This window comes from Macrosteles quadrilineatus, unplaced genomic scaffold (genome assembly GCF_028750875.1).
Source record: "Macrosteles quadrilineatus isolate MER2022 unplaced genomic scaffold, UCM_ALF_1.0 Scaffold_2__2_contigs__length_208266976, whole genome shotgun sequence".
In the NCBI taxonomy this organism is placed as follows: Eukaryota; Metazoa; Arthropoda; class Insecta; order Hemiptera; family Cicadellidae; genus Macrosteles; species Macrosteles quadrilineatus.
The window spans coordinates 65,044,333-65,065,940 of record NW_026542595.1 but is presented as its reverse complement, the minus strand read 5'-3'; the positions used below and the strand labels follow the sequence as shown (position 1 = coordinate 65,065,940).

The 21,608-nt window shown below is 35.0% G+C and overlaps 1 protein-coding gene across 3 annotated transcripts in view; it reads right to left on the bottom strand.

Annotated features, from left to right (window-relative positions):
- The window catches only part of LOC128987605 (histone PARylation factor 1-like), a 41,910-nt gene extending 21,379 nt beyond the window's left edge, over window positions 1-20,531 (bottom strand). The window contains exons 1-4 of one of the 3 annotated variants that reach the window (XM_054408549.1): window positions 20,148-20,392; window positions 19,721-19,851; window positions 10,604-10,982; window positions 5,939-6,075 (exon numbers count right to left, since the gene is read on the bottom strand). In XM_054408549.1, the coding sequence (XP_054264524.1) occupies window positions 5,939-6,075; window positions 10,604-10,982; window positions 19,721-19,849 (645 nt within the window). In that variant the 5' untranslated portion in view covers window positions 19,850-19,851; window positions 20,148-20,392. Of the gene's footprint in view, window positions 1-5,938; window positions 6,076-10,603; window positions 10,983-19,720; window positions 20,393-20,501 lie in introns of those variants that run through there. The other 2 variants (XM_054408550.1, XM_054408547.1) reach the window with 2 other exon arrangements.
- Window positions 20,532-21,608: the final 1,077 nt, after the last annotated feature.

Sequence of the window (21,608 nt, the reverse complement as noted above, 5' to 3'; positions counted from 1 at the left end):
TTGGCACAGAAACCTACGGATTGACAGGCAAAGCTCTCTCAAAACACTTAATGCTTTTTACCATGCGGTTGGCATTCTGGGTTATAGTAGTACGTTTTCTGTGGTATTGGTGACAAAATGGCACTAATTTAGATTTCTTAATTTAGTCCGGACTTAAACTACGCCGGGTTAGCGTCGTCTGTTGTCATAACTGATCAGTAAATGTTTCGTGTCCGTAACGTGTTTGGCATCGTGTGTAAATGTTTATTTATTTTTACGTGTTAAATATGACACTCTTCATGTGAAGAAAGAAGTCCTTGTACGATCCTTGATGATGACTCCACATAGGAGTCAAAACTAGTTGCAACTGCAATTAAATGGATTGCTTGATAGCGGGTATTTAAACCTCTTTATAGACTAGTAAAATTGTTGGTTAACCTAGAAGTAATTGTAATATAATTTCTATAAATGGATTCTTATGTAAAAATGGCTGAAAAAAACGATGGTGAAAAGTCTACCACTCTACGGAGGTGCGTTGGCCTTGTATGAAAGGTTTTTCAAAATGGCTACCGTAAATATTTATGTTTTTAGCCAATAAGTCCTAAACTATTACAGGTAGCTTAAATAAGTAAATGAGTAAATTTTAAAGAATTAAATTGCGCAACTTTTGGTATATAATAAGTTACAAGTCTTTACATAAGAATAAAGACTTTTCTTACTTTTTTACATAAGAAAAAAAAAATGTAATCAAACAATTTTAATAGTTTATTGTTATTCAGAGAAATGTTGAGTTATGGATTTTAAGTTGGCAACAATGATTGTTTTGTACCAGCTGAGAGTTCTTATTGTTGTTGTTAATATTTCTACATGTTTCTAGTTTACTTTCATGTTCAGTAGACCTAGTGATGTTTTTAATTAAATTTTAGTGAAATTAGTGTTGCGATGGGGATGTTAATCCCCCTTAGTATGACAACTGAAAATAGAAAAATGAAAAATAGAATAGATATCGAAACATGTTTTATTTGTGAACAAATTATACACGACAGTTGTGAGGTGTTATCTCTCACTCAAAAATCAATCGAAGCAATACACCGAACCAGTAAGGCAAGGAAAATAACTGAATTCCATGTAATTTTTGGTAAAAAATTCATAAAAAATGTAGAGCGCAGTTTATTGACTTAAAGTCTTCATTCAGAAAGCGGGAGGATGAAACCAATTGTTCCCGTTTGACACGTTTTAGTGAAACCTATTTTGATTTCAAGAGTAATTGTTTGTTGTGCACAGCTGAATTAAGCCTAACATATAAACAGAGGGATAAAACGAACGGTTTGAAGCTCGGACGCTAAACTTAAGAACATCAGTGCTAGAAAAGTGCAACGAATGTAAAGATGAATGGGCTGTCAAAGTCAAAATACGGCTTCTAAATGTGTATGATTTTCCTGCTATGAAAGCATGTTATCACAAACAATGTTTAGTAAAATTTCGAAATGGAAAATCTATACCACAACAATTAGTGACATAAGCTCTGCCAGGTCGCCCATTCTGCTGCTGCACATAGAGGTACAAGTATGCCTAATCACAATCCACATCTCCTGAGCGTTTTATTCAATATTCTGCTGACAACATTGGCCACAATATAATTAGACTAGATGGTAATGGAACTTTCCATGGCATGGGTAGCTAGCGTAGTTCCAGCAGGGGCATTTTCTGAGGTTATCAAGAAACGTAATGTTTCCTATGAAGAGAGCTTAAGGACGTGGAAGATTTCCATTAGGCTACAGTGTATTCTTCTCAGGCTAGTAGAATGCGGTTTCTGAAGTTAAAGTATACATATCGTTTAATGTGCCTATGAGGTAATTGATCTTCCTCATGTTCCATGGTTCCATGTTCCAGGCAAAATAAAAACGACTAGGCCAAACTGGTATCTAACTACATCGGATAGAACACAAAACACACACATCACATAAATAAATAAAGACACTTCACAAAATTAGGTTAAAACTTTGCTAGGGCACACAATTACAGCCACTGTTAAATACAATTTTTACAAACACACACAAAACCCACCACATCAGAAACACAGTACAAAATACATCTATTAGGGAAGAAAATATCAAAGAAAGCTTCTCAAACATATTAGTTTTTTATTTTTTCTCCGCTTTGTGTAAATAAATGCCTGCATGGGCATAACTTTTCTTAGGGAGAGGTTATGTCTCAATAATCAAATTTTCAGGAAACAAGAAACAAAACAAACGAATACGTTTTTTCTCCAGGTAGACACTGCCTCTTCAATATTTTGAAACCCCTGGTCTATGAACCAGGAGAACAAAGACTTCGGAATGAAGCATTGATTATAAATCAGCAATTTTTTTTTTCAAGCCATACTGTATTAGAATTTTACATTTCTGCTGCCATTATTATGTACAACTTAGATAGGTGCCTGCCACAAACCGCCATGGAATTAGTAGCGCTAGAAATATTTATATTTGTTAAAAAGAAAAAAAGAAAAAAAATGTAAATTTTGTTTGTTAAATTTTTGTGAATCAATTGGACCTCGCCGACAAGTTTTGCAAACTTGGCGAGGCCAAGATTTTGTATGATCACAAATAAATATATTTGTATTTGTATTTGTATCTAAATATGTGCTTGGTCATGAAAAATAAATAGTTTCCATGGTAATCATGAAAATAAATAAATTGGAATAAGAATTAACACTAAACTTTTATGGCCAATGGGGTGGAGCCCCAAGACATCGGATTTTCGAAACGTGATTAGTCATTTTTGTGTTGTCCAAATTACTACCTACTCTTATGAAAAGTTTCAGCCCAAATTTAATGGTTCTCGAGTTTTGCGTTCTTACTAAAAATATATCATTGCCACAAAATCTCGTTTGTGATATATATAGTATAAGTATTATACTACTAGCAGAGTACCCGTCCTTCGTGTGGTTTGGCAAATAAGTACATAAAATGCTTATTGCAGTTATACTCAATCTTTGCGTTTGCAATGTGAGAAGACGCGGTTTGAGAAAATTTGCTCCCTCAAATTTACGGTATGCAATAGTATTACACATCTACCATAGTCACAATGCTCTACCACTTCACCTACACAAGCACAATAGAGAAAAATAGTTATTAAGAATTCGCAAAATATCACAAATTATTCATGAAATTAAAAACATAATCATAACTGCAAACAATGCTACTTTTACAGTTCTCATTTGTATCACAGGTTTTTTTGCTGCTTAGTTCAAATTAGCTTTTTTCATAAAATGCACTGAAATTGAATTAAAAACATCACTACTGAACATGAAAGTAAACTAGAAACATGTAGAAATATTAACAACAACAATAAGAACTCTAAGCTGGTACAAAACAATCATTGTTGCCAACTTAAAATCCATAACTCAACATTTCTCTGAATAACAATAAACTATTAAAATTTACTGACTACATTATTTTCTTTAAGAATGTAAGGACTTGTAACTTATTATATACCAAAAGTTGCGCAATTTAATTCTTTAAAATTTACTCATTTACTTATTTAAGCTACCTGTAATAGTTTAGGACTTATTGGCTAAAAACATAAATATTTACGGTAGCCATTTTGAAAAACCTTTCATACAAGGCCAACGCACCTCCGTAGAGTGGTAGACTTTTCACCATCGTTTTTTTCAGCCATTTTTACATAAGAATCCATTTAAAGAAATTATATTACAATTAATTCTAGGTACAGGTAAATTTTAAGCTATTTTTACTAGTCTATTAATATTATTTGGCAATCCGGAGGCTACTATCCACAATGAAGTACAAAATATAAAGTGAAAATTTACTGATGAGCCTATGATAAACTGATAATTGATATGTGTTAATGTTAACTTTTATGCTCAAAGAAAAAATTCATTTTGTATTAATTGAGTGGAGCTCATTCAGATCGGGCCTTATCCAACTGTTGTAATCGCATCACGCAATAACCGCTGAACATATCTTAGCCAAACTTACCAACATTATTTTGACGAACAGTGAGAATTTTTTTTTTTAGACAAATTCTAATTTGATAATGCCTACAGAATTTAAAACTAACCAAAATTTTACATTTTTAACATGCTATAGGTTTCTATGTGTAAGGTACCAAATTTTAAGGGGGGTAAAAACGTACTGCTAGTCAACAAACACCATAACTTACCAGTTTTCATCCACAATAGCCTATTCCTAGGCCTATGTGTTGGCCATAGCTTGGGCTATGGGCCAAAGAACGTAGGCCTACTTTTAATAACAGTGAAGTACATACACACACTCACACAATATATTTATCAGTAATAGCACTCCATGTCACAAAATAAAGTTAAACTGGCCGATTTTACGAATATTTAACGCCGATGACAACATGACATAACCTCGAAATGATGTTTGCTGACTGATGACAGACGACAACTAGACCGGCTCAACAGGTGAATTTCCGATCAGCTGTTGGCTAGTTCTTGAACTCACCACCAGAGCGCTTAAGCCTTGGCGAGGAAATAGTGATTTGAGCCGGACAGATTTTCATTCGCTGTTCGACCGTCGACTCGCTCACGAGAAGCCCCTTCTAACACGAATTACGATCATGCCATACCACTACATTATCCATTCAGGTTAGCTAAGTTCATTGTTAGACTTTCTAACGTTAATTTTCTTTTCGTTATAATAACCTACGCATACTCGTCTGCCACTTATTTTACCCGTTCAGGTTTGATTTTAATTGTCTAAATTTCTAATAACTTAGTTTTCGCAGACTTAAGTCTTGACCCGCCAGTTCCTGCCGGTTAGTGACTAGCCGTGGATATCTTTCGGCTCGTTTAAATCCATTAGCTACGAAATTACGTTTATCCTGTTCGTTTAACGATTAGTTGTTACTTAAATTATTCTAGTTAATTCGACGTTTTGATAACCCGAGATTTATCTTCTGAGTTCTAAACCCCATCTTTGGCGGGTGAAAGAACCAAGTCTGGTAGTAGGCCAATTTGACAATCAATCAGCTACGAATATTAACATTAAATCTATTTTTAACGTATCTTGTAAAATTATCCGTCCAGTTATATTAATTAGGCCCCGGTGACTCTGTAGGAATTGTGTTTTTACCTTATATATATTCGATATTATATTATTTACAAACGTTTTAGCCAAACAGTTTAAGGTTTGATACGAGTAGTTTTATCAAATTGGTTAAGATAGAACACTCGTCGGTCCTACAGAGTCAATCCAAAAGTTAGGCAAAATTTTGTCTAGGTTTTGCAGTTAGCCTTTTGTAGTTGTTCGTGGTTGTGTGTTCATTTCTAAGTCGAGTGCTGTGTTTTACTTCTAAAACATTGTCATATCCATTGTTGGAAAAGTTAGTCTAATTAACGACAATTTTAACAGAACTCACGATTTACACTCATTTTAACTATGTTTGAAATATGAATAGGCTAGCATGAAGTTATACTACCCAAATAAATGTGTAATTCTTTTGATTACTATTTTGTAACCAACAATATTTTTTATAAAACTATCAAGAACTAACGATTATATTGAGAAATTGTGGGTAGGCTGTTTTGGGTCAGCCAATCACTTCACATACCAGTTCCCATTGGCAAAAATGCTGTTTGAGTAAGAAGTGGAAACCTAAACATATATCAATTTAATAGCCATCATATGAATAATATTGGCATGATAAAATGTTGAGAAAGTGAGAAAGAGACATGATAGGGATTGAAGAAAGTGTAAACAAACATCTAATAAGACTTGTGTGCTCCTAATCAACAACTCAACATTTGAGTACTCGCCTACTAGTAGGACAACCTATTACCAAGCAATGATTTGAAAGCAAGATTTTAAGTTAACTTAGTCCTCTAAAATTGTACTTTTGAATAAGGAAATGTTAGTATTCCATTACTACTGTTTTGAAGTGTAAAACATAATAGTACAGCTATTCATCTTACCTGACATTCCGGAGGATCATAATAAAATCGCCAATGTCTCAGAAAGCCTGGTAAATCTTCTTCAAAAACATCTTTTACTTTTCCTGCCATTACATCAAAGGGTCCAACAAGTTTTAATTTAATATCTGTCAACGCATCTGCAAAATTTAATAGGTCTTAAAGTGCTATTTTTGGTTTACGATCCAAGATTTTCTACAACCAGGTGGGAAGGAATGAAAAAGATTAAGCAAGATAGGCTGAGGTGGAGGAACATTTGTTGACTGTATAGGGGTAAATTCCTACAGTAGCCTATATCAGAATAAGAAAAACATTAAATTGTTGCTATTGCTATTTGAAGAAACATCAAAACTACAGCTTAACTACAGAACATGATCTCTGTTGAAGGGTGCGAAAGTAACACATTTGTCATTACATTAACTACTGTACTAAAAAAAAGGAATATTTTTTTTAGGATATACCTTCACTTTCAAAAACTCTTTATAGGTCTTAAAAGGTAGGCCTATTGATACTGTAGTTGTACCGAACATGGTAGCTGGGTTGGGTGTGAAGATGGATAAGATTTAATCATACAATCAAAATTTTGTATGAAATGGAATAACCTCAACTGCCACTCTTAAAAATCAACCTGGGAATAAAGATGAAATAGGTTTGTACAGGCAATATATTTGTTCATCAATTAAGTACTATGACAAGTTCCAATGGGCGAAAAACCAATATTGTTTGGAGGAGATTTTAACCAAGTACTGCCTTCTGCTCCAAGCAAAAAAAGGTTCAAATAAAATAGCCTTGCATGTACCGATATGTACCAAGGTAAATATGGAGTAAAGGGAGCATCCATATTTAACAGTAAAACCTAGAGGTAGTTTCCGTTTCATAAAAGTATCCAAAAATATGCATGTTGAATATGCTGTGAAAAGTATTTTTGTGATTGGTTTCGATAACTGGGTAATGGAACCCTAACCAATCGCAAAATTGATTAGACTTTTTTTATAGGAATAATTTAAATTATTTATTGAAAATTACTTCAACAAAAGCAAACATACACAAATAACTAACTGTTTTTTACACAAAAGATATGTTGTACTGGGATATCTATCCTGAATTTCCTGAATCCTTCATATAATTATCCTGAATTCTATCCTGGAATTTTTACACACAAACTAAAAATAGCCAAAGTAATACCAGCTCTAAAAAAAGGTGATCCTAAACAAATTTCAAATTATAGGACCTTATTGTTGCTCCCAACTTTCTCAAAAATCTATGAGAGAGCCATGCACTAAAGGCTATTGGAATATTTAGAGACAGAGGGTTTGTTAGATGAATCTCAGCATGGTTTCCGCTAAGGGAGATCAACTGGGACTGCAACAGCAGAATTTGTGGAAACCATTCTAAATTCAATAGATAAAGGTGAAACATGTATTGGCATCTTTATGGCCCTTAAAAAAGCATTTGATAGTGTTTGCCACAGTAAGTTGTTGGAAATTCTAAAGAATGTGGGAATTACCAAAATTTCTTATAATTGGTTTCAGTCATATATAGAAAACAGAGCTCAATATGTAGAAGTAACATACTCTCACAAAAACAGTACAACAAAAATAATATCAAAACTTGGAAAAATAAAAACAGGTGTACCTCTAGGGTCAATTTTGGGTCCCTTATTGTTCATAATCTACATCAACGGTTTGAACCAAACACTAGTAAATCAAAGGGGGAGCAAAATAATTCTTTATGCAGATGATTCAAACTTAAAGATATCAGGAAAAAAATTAGAGGATATAGAATCTGTGGCAAACTCAGAACTCATTAATATCCAAAGGTTTTTAATTGAGCTTAGTTTATTTTTGAATATTTCTAAAACTAATTATATTAACTTTTCCACCAAAAACAAAACAATTGCTTTCCCCAACACAAAAATTGACAATACATCTTTAGAACCTGTTCGACAAACAACCTTTTTAGGCCTAAATATAGACAGCAGTCTCAGTTGGAACTCCCACGTTGAAAAAGTACTGGCAAAAATGAAAATGAAATGGTGTGTCTGCTCTCAGGACATTAGCAAATATTTGGGAATATGACAACTCTCAAAATGGTCTATTACGGTATGATTCATTCTCATTTAGCCTACAATATACATGTTTATGGAGCAACCAATATTAATAATCTGAATGAGATATTAAAACTACAAAAGAAATCAATCAGAATAATGCTAAATATGGAACAAACTGACCATGTTAAAGAAAATTTTAAAGAATTAAGAATTATGACGGTATTTAGTCTTTATGTATATGAAACTATTGTTTACTCAAAACAAAATCAAGAACAATTTGAGACTGGTCAGTTGATCCACCATTATAATACAAGAAACAATAAAAAAATAAGGTTGCAAAGTCACCGATTAAAAATGTTTGAGAAAAAGCCAAATTATATAGGATCTAAATTTTTAAACAAAATTTCTACCATAATAGACACAAATCAAGAGTTTTCAAAATTTAAGAGAAAATTAAAAGAACACCTAGTTGAGAGAGCATTATACTCACTAGATGAGTTTTAAAATAACTAGCGGCCTTAAATTTAATATTTGCCAACGGAAATGATGGTGTTTTTAACATTATTGTATTTATTGACAGAAATTGTATTATAAGGATTAATTTTAAGAAATGACGCATGTTCAATGTACTTACGCTACAAAACAATGAATAAAGAATGTTTTGACTTTGACTTTGACACATAGATAATTTGATTCTGAGTTTGTTTATGTTTCATCAGAGACAAGAGAAACGCAACCTGACTGTTTTTTAGACAATCGATTCAGGATGTAAACTCCAAACTCATCCTGCTGCACCAAAATACACAGGTAGTCTCAAATAAAAAAAATAGACTACAGCACCTTTTAGAAGAAACCAAACCTGACATAGTAGTTCTGACAGAACATGGACTGAAACCTGACACAATAAGTAGCACCGTCATAGCTACTGGATTCTGCCTCAAGGCTCACTATAGTAGAATAGAACACAGAAAGGGAGATGTGTGCATTCTTGTCAAAGAAAGCCTTGAGAGCAGCATAGTAGCCATAGATGTTTCCAAGTACTGTAAAGAACTGTTATTTGAAGCAGCTCTTATAAAAATAAAATTCAAGAACCCAAATCTCTTTGTACTGAGAACCTACAGACCGCCAAACGGAGACCTTGAGGAACCATTAAACACCTTTACAGAACTATTTGAGGAAACAAAAATTGAAAATTCCCCTCTTATCATCATGGGAGATATTAACGTTGATTTGTGTAACCCAAACAGGAAACACATTATCTTAAATGAAACTCTTGCTATGCACAACATCCAGAGACTACAGCTTCCACCTACGAGAATAACAAATCGAACACAAACCTCCATTGACTGGATATGTACAAATATGGATACAAACCAACTCACTCCAGAAGTCATCAATGCAGGACTTTCGGATCATACTGCTCAACTCTGTACTGTAAACTTCAACTCACACATCAACTCAAGTTATCCAGCCCAAATTGGACGCTGCCTAAAAAATAAAAACCTGCAAGACCTCAAGTATCTTCTCAGTCAAGAAAACTGGCTTAGTGTTACCTCAATAAACAATGCCGAAGAAGCTTTTAAAACTTTTAGTAACATAGTGAGAGTAGGTATGGATACAGCCTGCCCCCAAAAGAAGATAAAAACACAAAGAAAACATAAACTAAAATTCTCTATGGACCCAGAAGCAGTGAGACTCAAAGCCGAATTTCTTAAAGCTCTAAGAATAGTGTTCTTCATAGAACAAGTAACTTATCACTACGGTTAAAAGTTATAGTAATGTCGATTTCAACATTAAAATAAAGAAAAGCAATTAACTCCAATTTCAGTAGGCTAGGCTCTGTAACAAAAAAGAGTATTTTTAAATAATCGTTTTACAGTTTTATTTTTTTTAATAGTTGATATAAGACATCTATAAATGAATTTGCATTAAAGAAATAAAATGAGCTTTTAAAATATAGTTTGGTTGTATGTCCTTTGAACTTAATGAAATTTAAATATAAGATGCTTAAAAATTATGCAATATTAAAAAAAAAAAGTACTAAATATGATATGACACAGCTATTTTGGTTTCGTTGTTGTAATGTTAGGTTTATGATGCCAATAAATTAAATTCAATCTAGGAATAAGTTGTTCAACAAGTAATGTTAGATACAATACCGACATTTTGTTGTTTTAGTGTTTGTCCAATAACAATGTTGTTGCAATTAATTTTACATTTACGTACCTAATGTGCATGGAATAAAAGTAACGTCTTTGGAAAAGTAGCTAAAATTGTATCTATAGCTACATTTCAGTGTAGCTGTAGTGGTAGCTAACTACTTTTTCGGAACTGTAGCTGTAGCTGTAGCTAAGGTACTTTTTTGGAAATGTAGCAGTAGTTGTAAATTTTAAAAGTAGCTTCCCCAACACTGAAAATTTAAAAATCAAATTTTTAAACCCCAAACAAATTATTGATCGCCTAGTAAGTAGGGCTACACCCTGCAGCCACCACGCAGGAAGGGTTAAAAATGGGTTGTTTTAATTTCTTACTAAAAAATCATGAAATATGATCGCACTAAACTAGAAAGTAGGTAATGAACAAATAGAATAAAACAGAGTTAATAAAAAAAAACTTACTTGCAGGATCGGTGCTTTTCAGTTTCACACACATATTCCAAAAGCTAAAAAAATCCTCAGGCATGTCTACGAGAAACAGCTTTTTAATTACTTCCTGGGCATTACATCCAAGATCTATTTTTTTGGATTGGGGGCATCTGATTTTGTCTGTAGTTGTGGCAACAACATTATCAATAATTTCCTCTCCAATTCTCTTACAAGATTCCTTCTTTTCATTTTTCGGTGAGGTTTGTGGTTGAAATTCAACTGAATTTATTTTGATTGAGGATGTTGGCTGTCCTTTACTTTCTCCTGCTAAGCTTTCAAAGGAGTCACTACTAGAAGGGACACTATCCATCTTTGGTTTCTTGCTAGGTGTAGCATAATTGTTTGCATCATCCTGCACAATATCAACAACACAATAAGTAAAAGTATAAAAATAGTTTTCAAAGGCATTATTTTACTACATATTTAAAGAAAAGGAGTTCTCACACATGCACACTTATGTGTAAGGAGCAAATTTAAAACAAATAGGCCTAAACGGCATCAGTAATCTGACACATACTTTCTCCCATTAGCTTGTCAACAACCTTTATCATGGGTAAGATAGGTAAAATCAAAAAAGTCGTATTGACTTTTTAACCGTGAAGTTTACAGGAACGGGGCGGGGGGGGGGGGGGTTGCACTATTTTGTTTAGAATTATTTACATCAAAACAAGTTGTTTTATAAGATTTTTTTTATTTATGGATATTTATGGGAAAATTACATAAGTTACAATAACTTTTGAACCGTAATTTTTACAGGAATGGGAGTTTTTTCAGAATTAAAAGGTCTACAACATACTAAATTGTTATCAAAATTGCTTAAGCCATTTTTGAGAAAATATGATTTCTCTGTGGGTTTTTCATGGGGATTTCATGGGTTTTTATGTAAAAATCACCATTGAAAATCAAAGTTACAAAAAACAACACACACGGATAGATCTCACTTTTAAAATCACTTTTTGGGTTCAGGGGGACCCAAAACAAATATATCCACACAAAACTCAAACTCAAAATTTTTTATGAAAACAATACTGCTCCGTACACTATGTACCTCTAGGTGGAGAAAGTAAAAATAGATTGTGTGACTTGTTGGGGTGTGGCAGCTTACAGGGGCCCAGAGGGGGTCTACATTGCATTTTGGGTCTAGTGTGCATTCATTTAACTACATAGTACTATATTACAGACCACACCTCACAACCGTTGAATGTAGGCTAGTTTGATTTTCATATAGGTTATGTTCATGATAAGCTTTTGACGTACGATGAATAATCATTTATAAAGAAAACACCCCAATATGTTTTTCTTATTTGTTTGCCAAAAGACTGTTTCCTGATATACATAAATAAACAGTCATATGTTCTTCAATTGTTTTTGGTTGAAAACAAATAATAGTTTGAGTGTGTTGTTTTGATGAATGAAATAAAGAAGATGGTTTTTGTTAACATTTATTTTGTCATTTCTAATGTTTGATATTAAGTAATCGTCCGTGATATCAAAGTAATTAAATATATAGTGTATAGTGACGACTTCAATTGGCGACCGTGACAGGACTTTAAGATTGCTAATTTAGGTAGTCTATTGTTTGAAAGTAACAATAGACACTATTCATGTACGAAAATTTGTACTGTGTGAATAAAGACTCTTTGAATCTTGAAGAAGAAATGACAAAATTAGGGTTTGGAAATTTGACCATAGTAATGCTGGGGAACGTCTGAATGAAGGTGAGCAGATGTGGACGGGAGGCGGAGCCTACGACTGTCGTCCACGGGTAGGACGAAATTCCCAGTCGGTAGAGCTAAGACCACCAGCGGACCCGGTGAGGATGTTACTAGCAAAGATTTCGGTGCAGTTAGAAACTCGATCAAAACAATTGGATATTCATTTTGCAGACATGAAAAATGCAATTTCATCCTCAATCAAAAATATTTCGGAAAACCAATCAAAATTAGAAACTAAACTTATTACTAACACCTATGAAACAGACAAATCGGACATCGAAATTAATTACAATTATATAAAATTCAACATCCGGGAAAATATCTTGGAGTCAGCCGAGGACTCATCAGCCATCCTGGGAGGTATAGAGATCCTATGTCAGACAGAGACTTTTGAGGACTCGTCGGCCTTCTCGGGAGATGCAAAAGAGATCCTGAATAGGACAGTGATGGTCCAGGACTCATCAGCCATCTCGGGAGTTAGACAAGAGATCCTGCGGCCAACAGAGATGGTCGAGGACTCAACGGTCATCACAGGAGGTGCAGAAGAGACCCTGCGACGGACAGAAATGGTCGAGGACTCATCAGCCATCTCGGGAGATAGACAAGAGATCCTGCGGCCAACAGAGAGGGTCGAGGACCCAACGGTCATCACAGGAGGTGCAGAAGAGACCTTGCGACGGACAGTGATAGTCGAGGACTCATCAGCCATCTCGGGAGATAGACAAGAGATCCTGCGGCCAACAGAGAGGGTCGAGGACTCAACGGTCATCCCAGGAGGTGCAGAAGAGATCTTGCGACGAACAGTGATGGTTGAGGACTCATCAGCCATCTCGGGAGATGGACAAGAGATCCTGCGGTTAACAGTGATGGTCGAGGACTCATTGGCCATCACAGGAGGTGCAGAAGAGATCCTACGAGGGACAGAGATGGTCGAGGACTCATCAGCCATCTCAGGAGACGAGGATGGGATCCTGCATCAGACCGATTCTCCTATGGTCACGTCAACCGCAACGGACACCGAGATACTACCTGCGTTCAATGTTACGTCGTGTGAATACTTTGAGGTGGAACACAAGCTAGGGAAGGGAGTGTAACTATTGAGGCCTGATCCACCAATTAAGGTACACATGTCGGAGTTAAAAATACTCCCGCAAACTCTCCGTGAAGCAACTCAAGCCGAAGATGATGTGCAAGAAGCAGAAGACCGATGCCTCACCTGGGTATAACTTAAGAGGAAGATTCCAAAAAGGGGGGTTTAAGGGGGGTTTTGGTTGTGAAAGAGGAAGATTTGAAATATATATTGAGGGTTTTGGGGGGGATGATTGACGTACGATGAATAATCATTTATAAAGAAAACGCCTCAATATATTTTTCTTATTTGTTTGCCAAAAGACTGTTTCCTGATATACATAAATAAACAGTCATATGTTCTTCAATTGTTTTTGGTTGAAAACAAATAATAGTTTGAGTGTGTTGTTTTGATGAATGAAATAAAGAAGATGGTTTTGTTAACATTTATTTTGTCATTTCTAATGTTTGATATTAAGTAATCCTCCGTGATATCAAAGTAATTGAATCAAGTATAGTGACAACTTCAATACCTCACAACCGTTGAATGTAGGCTAGTTTGATTTTTATATAGGTTATGTTCATGATAAGCTTTCCAAAGTACTCGTTAAACGTATGTTTATCTAAATGGACAATGTCATGTCAGAACACAAACATATTGTTTCAGGAGTCCCACAAGGGTCCATTTTGGGCCCTCATCTGTATAATATTTAAGTTAGTAGTTTTCCTGCTATCAATAATGTTGAAATTAGTATGTATGCTAACAAAATGTCAGGTGTATGCTGGGCTCAGTCTTTTGATGAACTCAAGCAGGGCATGGCCGATTTTGTACATAAAGCTAGCTCATATTTTGAAAATATTAATTTCAAAGTCAACCGTGATAAGACAGAAATTGTAGTTTTCGGATTGAGTAGTACAGGCATTCCTCTGATAGATTTCGTTAGGGATGATGTGATCTTTGAAAGTAAAGAGTGCTGTAAGTATATATATAGATCAGACCTTAACTTTTAAGAATCATATAGGCCTATCTCATGTAAGGTCAAGACTTTAGGGTGGAATCAGCCTCCTCAAAAGAATACTTTTTATTTAGATACAGATACGTTAAAAAGCATTTATTTTGGTGTCATATTTCCTGTCTTGTCTTATGGCCTTATTTTCTGGGGAAGTTCTCCCAACTGTAATTTGCATACAATTTTTGTTCTCCAGCAGTGGCGTAATTGAACGGCCCCGCAGGGCCCGCAATGCGGGGAGGCCCAGGGACCGAGTGGCCCGCGAAACGGCTAGCGGATACCCGCGAGAAGAGAGGCCCGTGAGACGAGTGGGGCCGAAAAATTGGAGTTCATTCTTATTGAAATGTATTATCAATCATTTAATAATTGTATTAAACCAGTAATGACATTAATGTTATGAATATTATGTTGTCGTCGTTTAATTTTGTTAGGCCTATTCAGTGAAAAGGAACTTAGGTAACATAACTCATAACTCATTTATTGAACCAAAATAACAAATACAAAATTTGCATTTGTCATGTCAATTAATAGAACTAAAATTAAAATAAACAATAGACAATGTTGCTTCAATAAAACAATACCAATTACTTCTTACAACAACAAAAAACTAACTAACTAAACCCATCAGCGACACAATCTCGAACACTGTAGTAACCCTTGACCAAGAGTATTTTTTTTATTTGCTTTTTAAAGCTGTTCAAGTTCGACTCCAGCTGAAGGGAGGGAGGGAGGAGATTAAAAAGTTTAATGCCATTGTAATTAAAGTGTCTTTTGAAAAATGTAGTTGAATGAAATGGAAATTTAAGATGAGAATTGTTACGTAGTGAATAGGAATGTGTAAGTGAAGATTGGTATTGGTGTAAGTTTTTTTTTAATGAGAATCAAAGTTTCCAAAATGTATATTGAGGGAAATGTTAAAATTTGTGATGAAATAAAGTATTGCCTGCAAGATGTTCTTCTTTTCAATCCAAAGACTGCCCTAACTGCCCTCTTCTGGAGTCGGAAAAGGAAAGACGTTTTCCCACACTCACACCGGCACTGCGTATATCAGGTGCGGGAAAATCACTCCATAATATGCTGTAATTAGAACATCACATTTTGCAAACTTAGAAAGTTGGCGGAGAAGAAAGATTCCCGAAGAAATCCTCCTACACACAGTGTCAATATGGGAATGAAAGCGCAGGTTTCTATCGAGCACCAATCCCAAGAACTTAACCTGATCAGTTGCCTCGAGCTCAACATCATTCAAAAGGAAATTGTTTTTGTTTTTCCCAGCTGCCTACAAATTCAGTTTTTCTGGCATTTAGACTCAATGAGTTGTCCTCAAACCACTGCATCATGGTGCTCGCTTGCAAAACGGCCTTTATTTCGAGTTCATCGAAATTTTGATCAGAAACCGAGAGCGACGTGTCATCAGCAAACAGACAAATGTTTCCAGAATTTAAAATTGATGGAAGATCATTCACAAAGACAAGGAACAACACCGGACCGAGGACTGACCCCTGAGGCACGCCACGAGCAGACTCGCAATGGGGTGAGCGGTAGGTATTCAGATATCCTAAGTCATCCACCGCCTGAATCATCACAAACTGCTTCGTTTCATCACAAACATTTTTAACGTTTTATAACATGGGTCTTTGATTTTACTTTTGTACACTGCTTATGTCTGCCAACAATTTTAGTTTTACCCTAATATTATTTGTATTTAGGTAATAGTATATTTCATACCTAGGGCCAAAAAAATGAGGTCTTGCGGGCGCAAGATAGTTTTTAAGTTCGAGACGAAGTCGAGAACTTAAAACGATCGAGAGCTGCAAAACCATTTCGGTCCGTGGTACGGTTTTTTTTTCACCACACTATATCATAATTTGAGTAGTAATAATTTGAGTATATAATTTGTAATTAGTAATAATTAGAGGAATCAGCAAAAATAATAATAAATAGTTGCTAGGCATCGGTGACAATAAAACATTTCTATTGCAATGCTATGGATACTGATTGTGTATTTAATATGAATTCATGTTTTAAGAAAGTAGGAGGGCAGCTGATTTTGCAGCCCTAGGGATGTAAAAACCTGCTCGGTCCCCAAATGACGGTGCAGCTGGCATGGCCAGCAAAACGTAACTTTCAGCCACCAATTTATTAACGTATGTAAAACAGCTAAAAACATCATAGTATGATGAAAAATACAATTATTGCTACTCTATTGGATTTGTTTGTTAGACTATATCTTATTTTACCTCAAAATTAATCAATACTAAAGACATAGCCTATGTTTGCAAGGTCAACGCAAGAAATCCATACACAAGACAAAGTTTTAGCCTTTGATAAAAGTACGTCAATCTTCTAAATTAACCAACTTTGAGTGTATGAGTTAGCCTAATTATAACCACCGATAAAAACTACCCGAACTAATAATTGATAACATGTGTAATAAATTAAAGGCAGAGGATACACGTCCGGTAACCAGACGTGGATTAGACGTCTGGCAATTACTGTCATAACCTAACCTAACCAACCAAACTTGCTGATAATGAAAAAATCGAATTAGGATAAAATTCTTTCTCTATAAAAAAATTATAAATGCCAAAAATTCTAATAAAAGATGTACAGTTAAGAATAAATGGTATTCAGTGCAAAATCTTCAACAAAAAGATAAAGTTAACCAATGGGATTCGAACCCTGGACCTCTTGCATATCAGCCGAACACCTTATCCACTACACCACGACCACTGATGGCTGATCATTGTATTGTTGTGGTAAAGGCGTTCCAGGCTCCCGCAACCCCATGACGTCATTGCCGTACGCCTTATCCACGCCCGGTTACCGGACGCGTATCCTCTATGTAAATTAAATATAACACCTCCTTGATACGAAACATTCGGATACAGATGAAAAATAGGGTAAATTTTTATTTTATTTCAAAACTTTTCACAAATACTGATATTGATAATGATGTAACTTTATCATCAAACCATGACTGAAATACTTAACACGCCTTTTTATGGAACATAACCCATAATATATTTACTACAGCGTATTTATGATGAATCTGTTTGGCCATTGTATTGTTGATCAAAAAATAACTCTTGGGGGAAGGGGGTAGGGCGTTTAATTATGTTGTATCGGTGGTCTAAAAATAACTCATGAGAGGGGGCCCAAAAAATAAGTTTGCAGGGGGGCCCGAAAAAATCTGTAACGCCACTGTTCTCCAGAAAAGAGCAATCAGACTGAGCCAAAGTATAGTACAAAAGGTCTTGTAAAGATATTTTTGTTAACTTAAATCTCCTCACTTTGTATGGACTATACATTTATCAACTAATTATGCTTGTGAAAAATGATGTAAAGCACACAAGTAAAAATTGTCGAATCCACAGGTACGACACAAGACGTAAGGATGATTTTCACCGTGTGAGGAGGAATTTCAACAGAACTGGCCGAAGTCCTTTTGTGATGGGGTCAATTTATTTCAACCACCTACCAAACAATATAAAGGAATTAGAAGGCACTACAGTAGAACCCCTGATATCCGCCCTTGGTTTTACCGGTCCTCTGTTTATCCGGCCACTTCCAGGAAGCCAATATCAAAATGTTTTTCTGAAAGCTTACAGACGTTTAGATGCAAGCACTAGTCTTTGCGACTTGTCTGAGCTAAACTATTTATCTGAACTATTTATCTGTTTGTTTAGATAGGCCTACATTTTACTGTGCCACTAAACTCAGTTGAGCTAAGCCTAACCTCTAAACAGTTGGTTGATTAATTACAAATGGGGATTGGGAAATTAATCTTTTGTATTTATTTCACAAAATAGATAAGAAAGTTGAGTAGAAATGTATTTACTATTTAGGTCCTAAAAATCTTCATTGCCAATTTATTGTAATTTTTACTTCCATTATTTGATAGTTTTTGTTACCTGAAATCTTAATACTCGTATGTTCATTCCTTTACAACTTTAACCTTCAAATAAATATTTTTTTTTATTTGTACAAACATGTTAATTCTTCTAAAAATAATCCTAGAATAGACTTAAATGATACTTTTGACAGCATGTATTGATTAAATATTATTAGGTATGAATTATTTTCATTTTCATAGTTGGTTGGTTTATCCGGCCAAATCGCTATCCGGCCAGGGGCTTGGTCCCGTGGTGGCCGGATATGAGGGGTTCTACTGTAAATTCAAAATTGCTTTGAAGAATTGGCTAGTTAAAAAAAGACTGTATTCCTCAAAAATTTCAGATTTAAATCCCGATTCAGCATAACAATTTGGAAAAATTTACATTTTAAATGATCTAAGTTGATCCCAGGTATGTGCACTAAGAGGTAATTCTTATTGTTTTTTATATAAAAAAAAGGCTGCACTTTACTTGACGTCCTACACTCATTCGATTGTTTTTTTCGATTCGATATTTTCATTCGATTGTTTAATTCGATATATCGTTTGGTTAGTTAGGTTAGGTTAACCTTACCTAACTAACCAAACAATATATCGAATGAAGCAATCGATTAATCGATTTATCGATCGATATTTTCATTCGAATGAGTGTAGGACGTCAAGTAAAGTGCAGCCAAAAAATATATATATATGAAATTATATTCTTTTTTATTTTACTAGGCCATTCAAAACTGACTTTTGATGACTTTTATTTTGACACTGATGACTTTTGCCGCTGCATTGTATATGGACAGTAAATGATTTGATTTGATTGATTTAAATAGGGAATAAATCTGACATTTTTAAGGAGATATTGTAGTGAAAATATAATCAAATATAAATTTGCTTGGTCTGTACTCTGCAGGTTTGCTGCAGTGGGGGTGTGTCTATACCAGTGGAAATTATACTAAGTCAATTTAAATGTCTTTAAGGCCCCGTCCTAGCTGGGCGGTAAGAGCAACGCGGCCGACAGATACAAACACAAACACTTGGTAAGTAATGGGAGTGTCCTAGCTGAGCAGCGAGAGCGGGGCCGCGCTTGTAAAGCATCTACCACAGCTGCCTCAGTCAATGTCGCTGTTGTCGCCGACAGCAGCAACCGTAGGTCGTGTCGCTCTTGCCGTCCAGCTAGGATGGGGCCTAAGAGAAAGCGGTCCAAACCCATCAAGTTTTGTGAACGGCTTTGGGGAGTGGGATTTTTTGACAAAGATTTTCTCCTATTTTGTCGGCAAGGCAGTACAAACCCATGTATAGGCCTACCCCCGATTATTGGGGGTTGGCCCTTTACATGTACTGTGTCCAAAAAATCCCACTCCCCAGCCAGAGCCATACACCTACCAATTTCACAAAAAGCAAAACTTACCTCACAAATTCCAGGGGGATGCTTAAACTTGTCTAAATGTGATTTATTTCTTCTATAACAACTACTTCCATATTTACAAGGAATTCTCGGGTCAATATTATAGTCTTCCACTTGATTGCTTTCTGCCATAACTATAAAAAATAATCTTTTGGTTTTAATATTATATTCTTTAATGTAGACAGGAACTCTCAAAGCCCAGGGAATAAGACTAAAAACTTAACGGTTGTTAGTTAATACATGACTTCATTAAATGTATCAATAGGCCTGTTAATAAAAAAGGAACAGTAAAAACATTACTAAAAGCAACTAAACTCACAGTTTAGCGATAATAGGTCAATAATCTTATTCAATCTTGACTTGACCAAACTAGGTTAAACATAAGCATTTAATTTTAATATTATAAACAAATAATAAAGGTTTAACAAACACTAAAACATTGTTTTTCCTCATTGCCTAAAAGGTGGTCTGAGAATTATCCATTCCATGTACTGTGTGTTCTCTGAGGTTTGTCCATTAATAAGAACTTCATCAAATCATCACAATTTATTCCGTTTTGTTATTGAGTGGCGACTCCGACTGTGTGGTAAAAAAAACGGTCAAAACGGATTCCCGCCAAATAATGAGACGATGTTGTGAAATAATAATGTGTTTTTCTTAAGTTACTTAGACAATCTAAACATTTTTTCTGTGGTGTAATATAGTGAGTTATTGTTACTTTTCAATTTGATCAACAAATTTAAACTTTTTAATTAAGTAACTAAATTTTATCTGCAAAACTCACCTGATAACCATAACCTCACTTTTTAACTGAAACTGAAGTGAATTGAACTGACCAAAACATCGTCTGCTACATAGAGAGAGTAAACCCAAAGGCAGAGGATACGCGTCCGGTAACCGGACGTGGATTAGACGTCCGGCAATTACTGTCATAACCTAACCTAACCAACCAAACTTGCTGATAGTGAAAAAATCAAATTAAGGTGAAATTCTTTCTCTATAAAAAAAATTATAAATGCCAAAAATTCTAATAAAAGATGTACAGTTAAGAATAAATGGTATTCAATGCAAACTCTTCGACAAAAAGTTAAAGTCATCAATGGGATTCGAACCCTGGACCTCTTGCATATCAGCCGAGCATCTTATCCACTACACCACGAACACCGATGGCTGGTCATTGTATTGTTGTGGTAAAGGCGTTCCAGGCTCCCGCAACCCCATGACGTCATTGCCGTACGCCTTATCCACGTCCGGTTACCGGACGCGTATCCTCTATGAAACCCAAAACCAAAACGTCAAAATTTTCTTACAAGCCACAGCCTTTAGATTTTACCATAGACTAATTTTACGATGGTAGATGAAGCGGTACTATGTACAAGAAGCAATATTACTCGGTGGAATGTCACAGTGAAACCATAAAACATACTCCCTTAGTAGATTCAAGATAAAACATACTCCCTTAGTAGATTTCTCATCCTTATGGAACAGCTGAAGACAATTTTATTGTTAGTTCATGTACGGTTTATGTAGAGGTCGTAATTTGTTTACAATTTGTTTCCCGTTATTAAAGCCATTTAAAACCTCGTTTAACCAAATAATACGATCTAATCATAAACAATAACTTGTCCCCTAGTTATATAACCAAACAGTAAAGCACAAATCAAGAAATTAACCCTAAAATAATGGAAACAAAGTTTCATCGACACTAGCGCCTTTGTGTCAAGTACATGAACTAGACACGAAAAACGTGCTTCAAAATTTACAATGGGATAAGAAGTCTACTTGTGTTGGTTGTGTTGGTTGTGTTGGTTAGTCTATGGTAGATTTCTCATCCTTATGGAACAGCTGAAGACAATTTTATTGTTAGTTCATGTACGGTTTATGTAGAGGT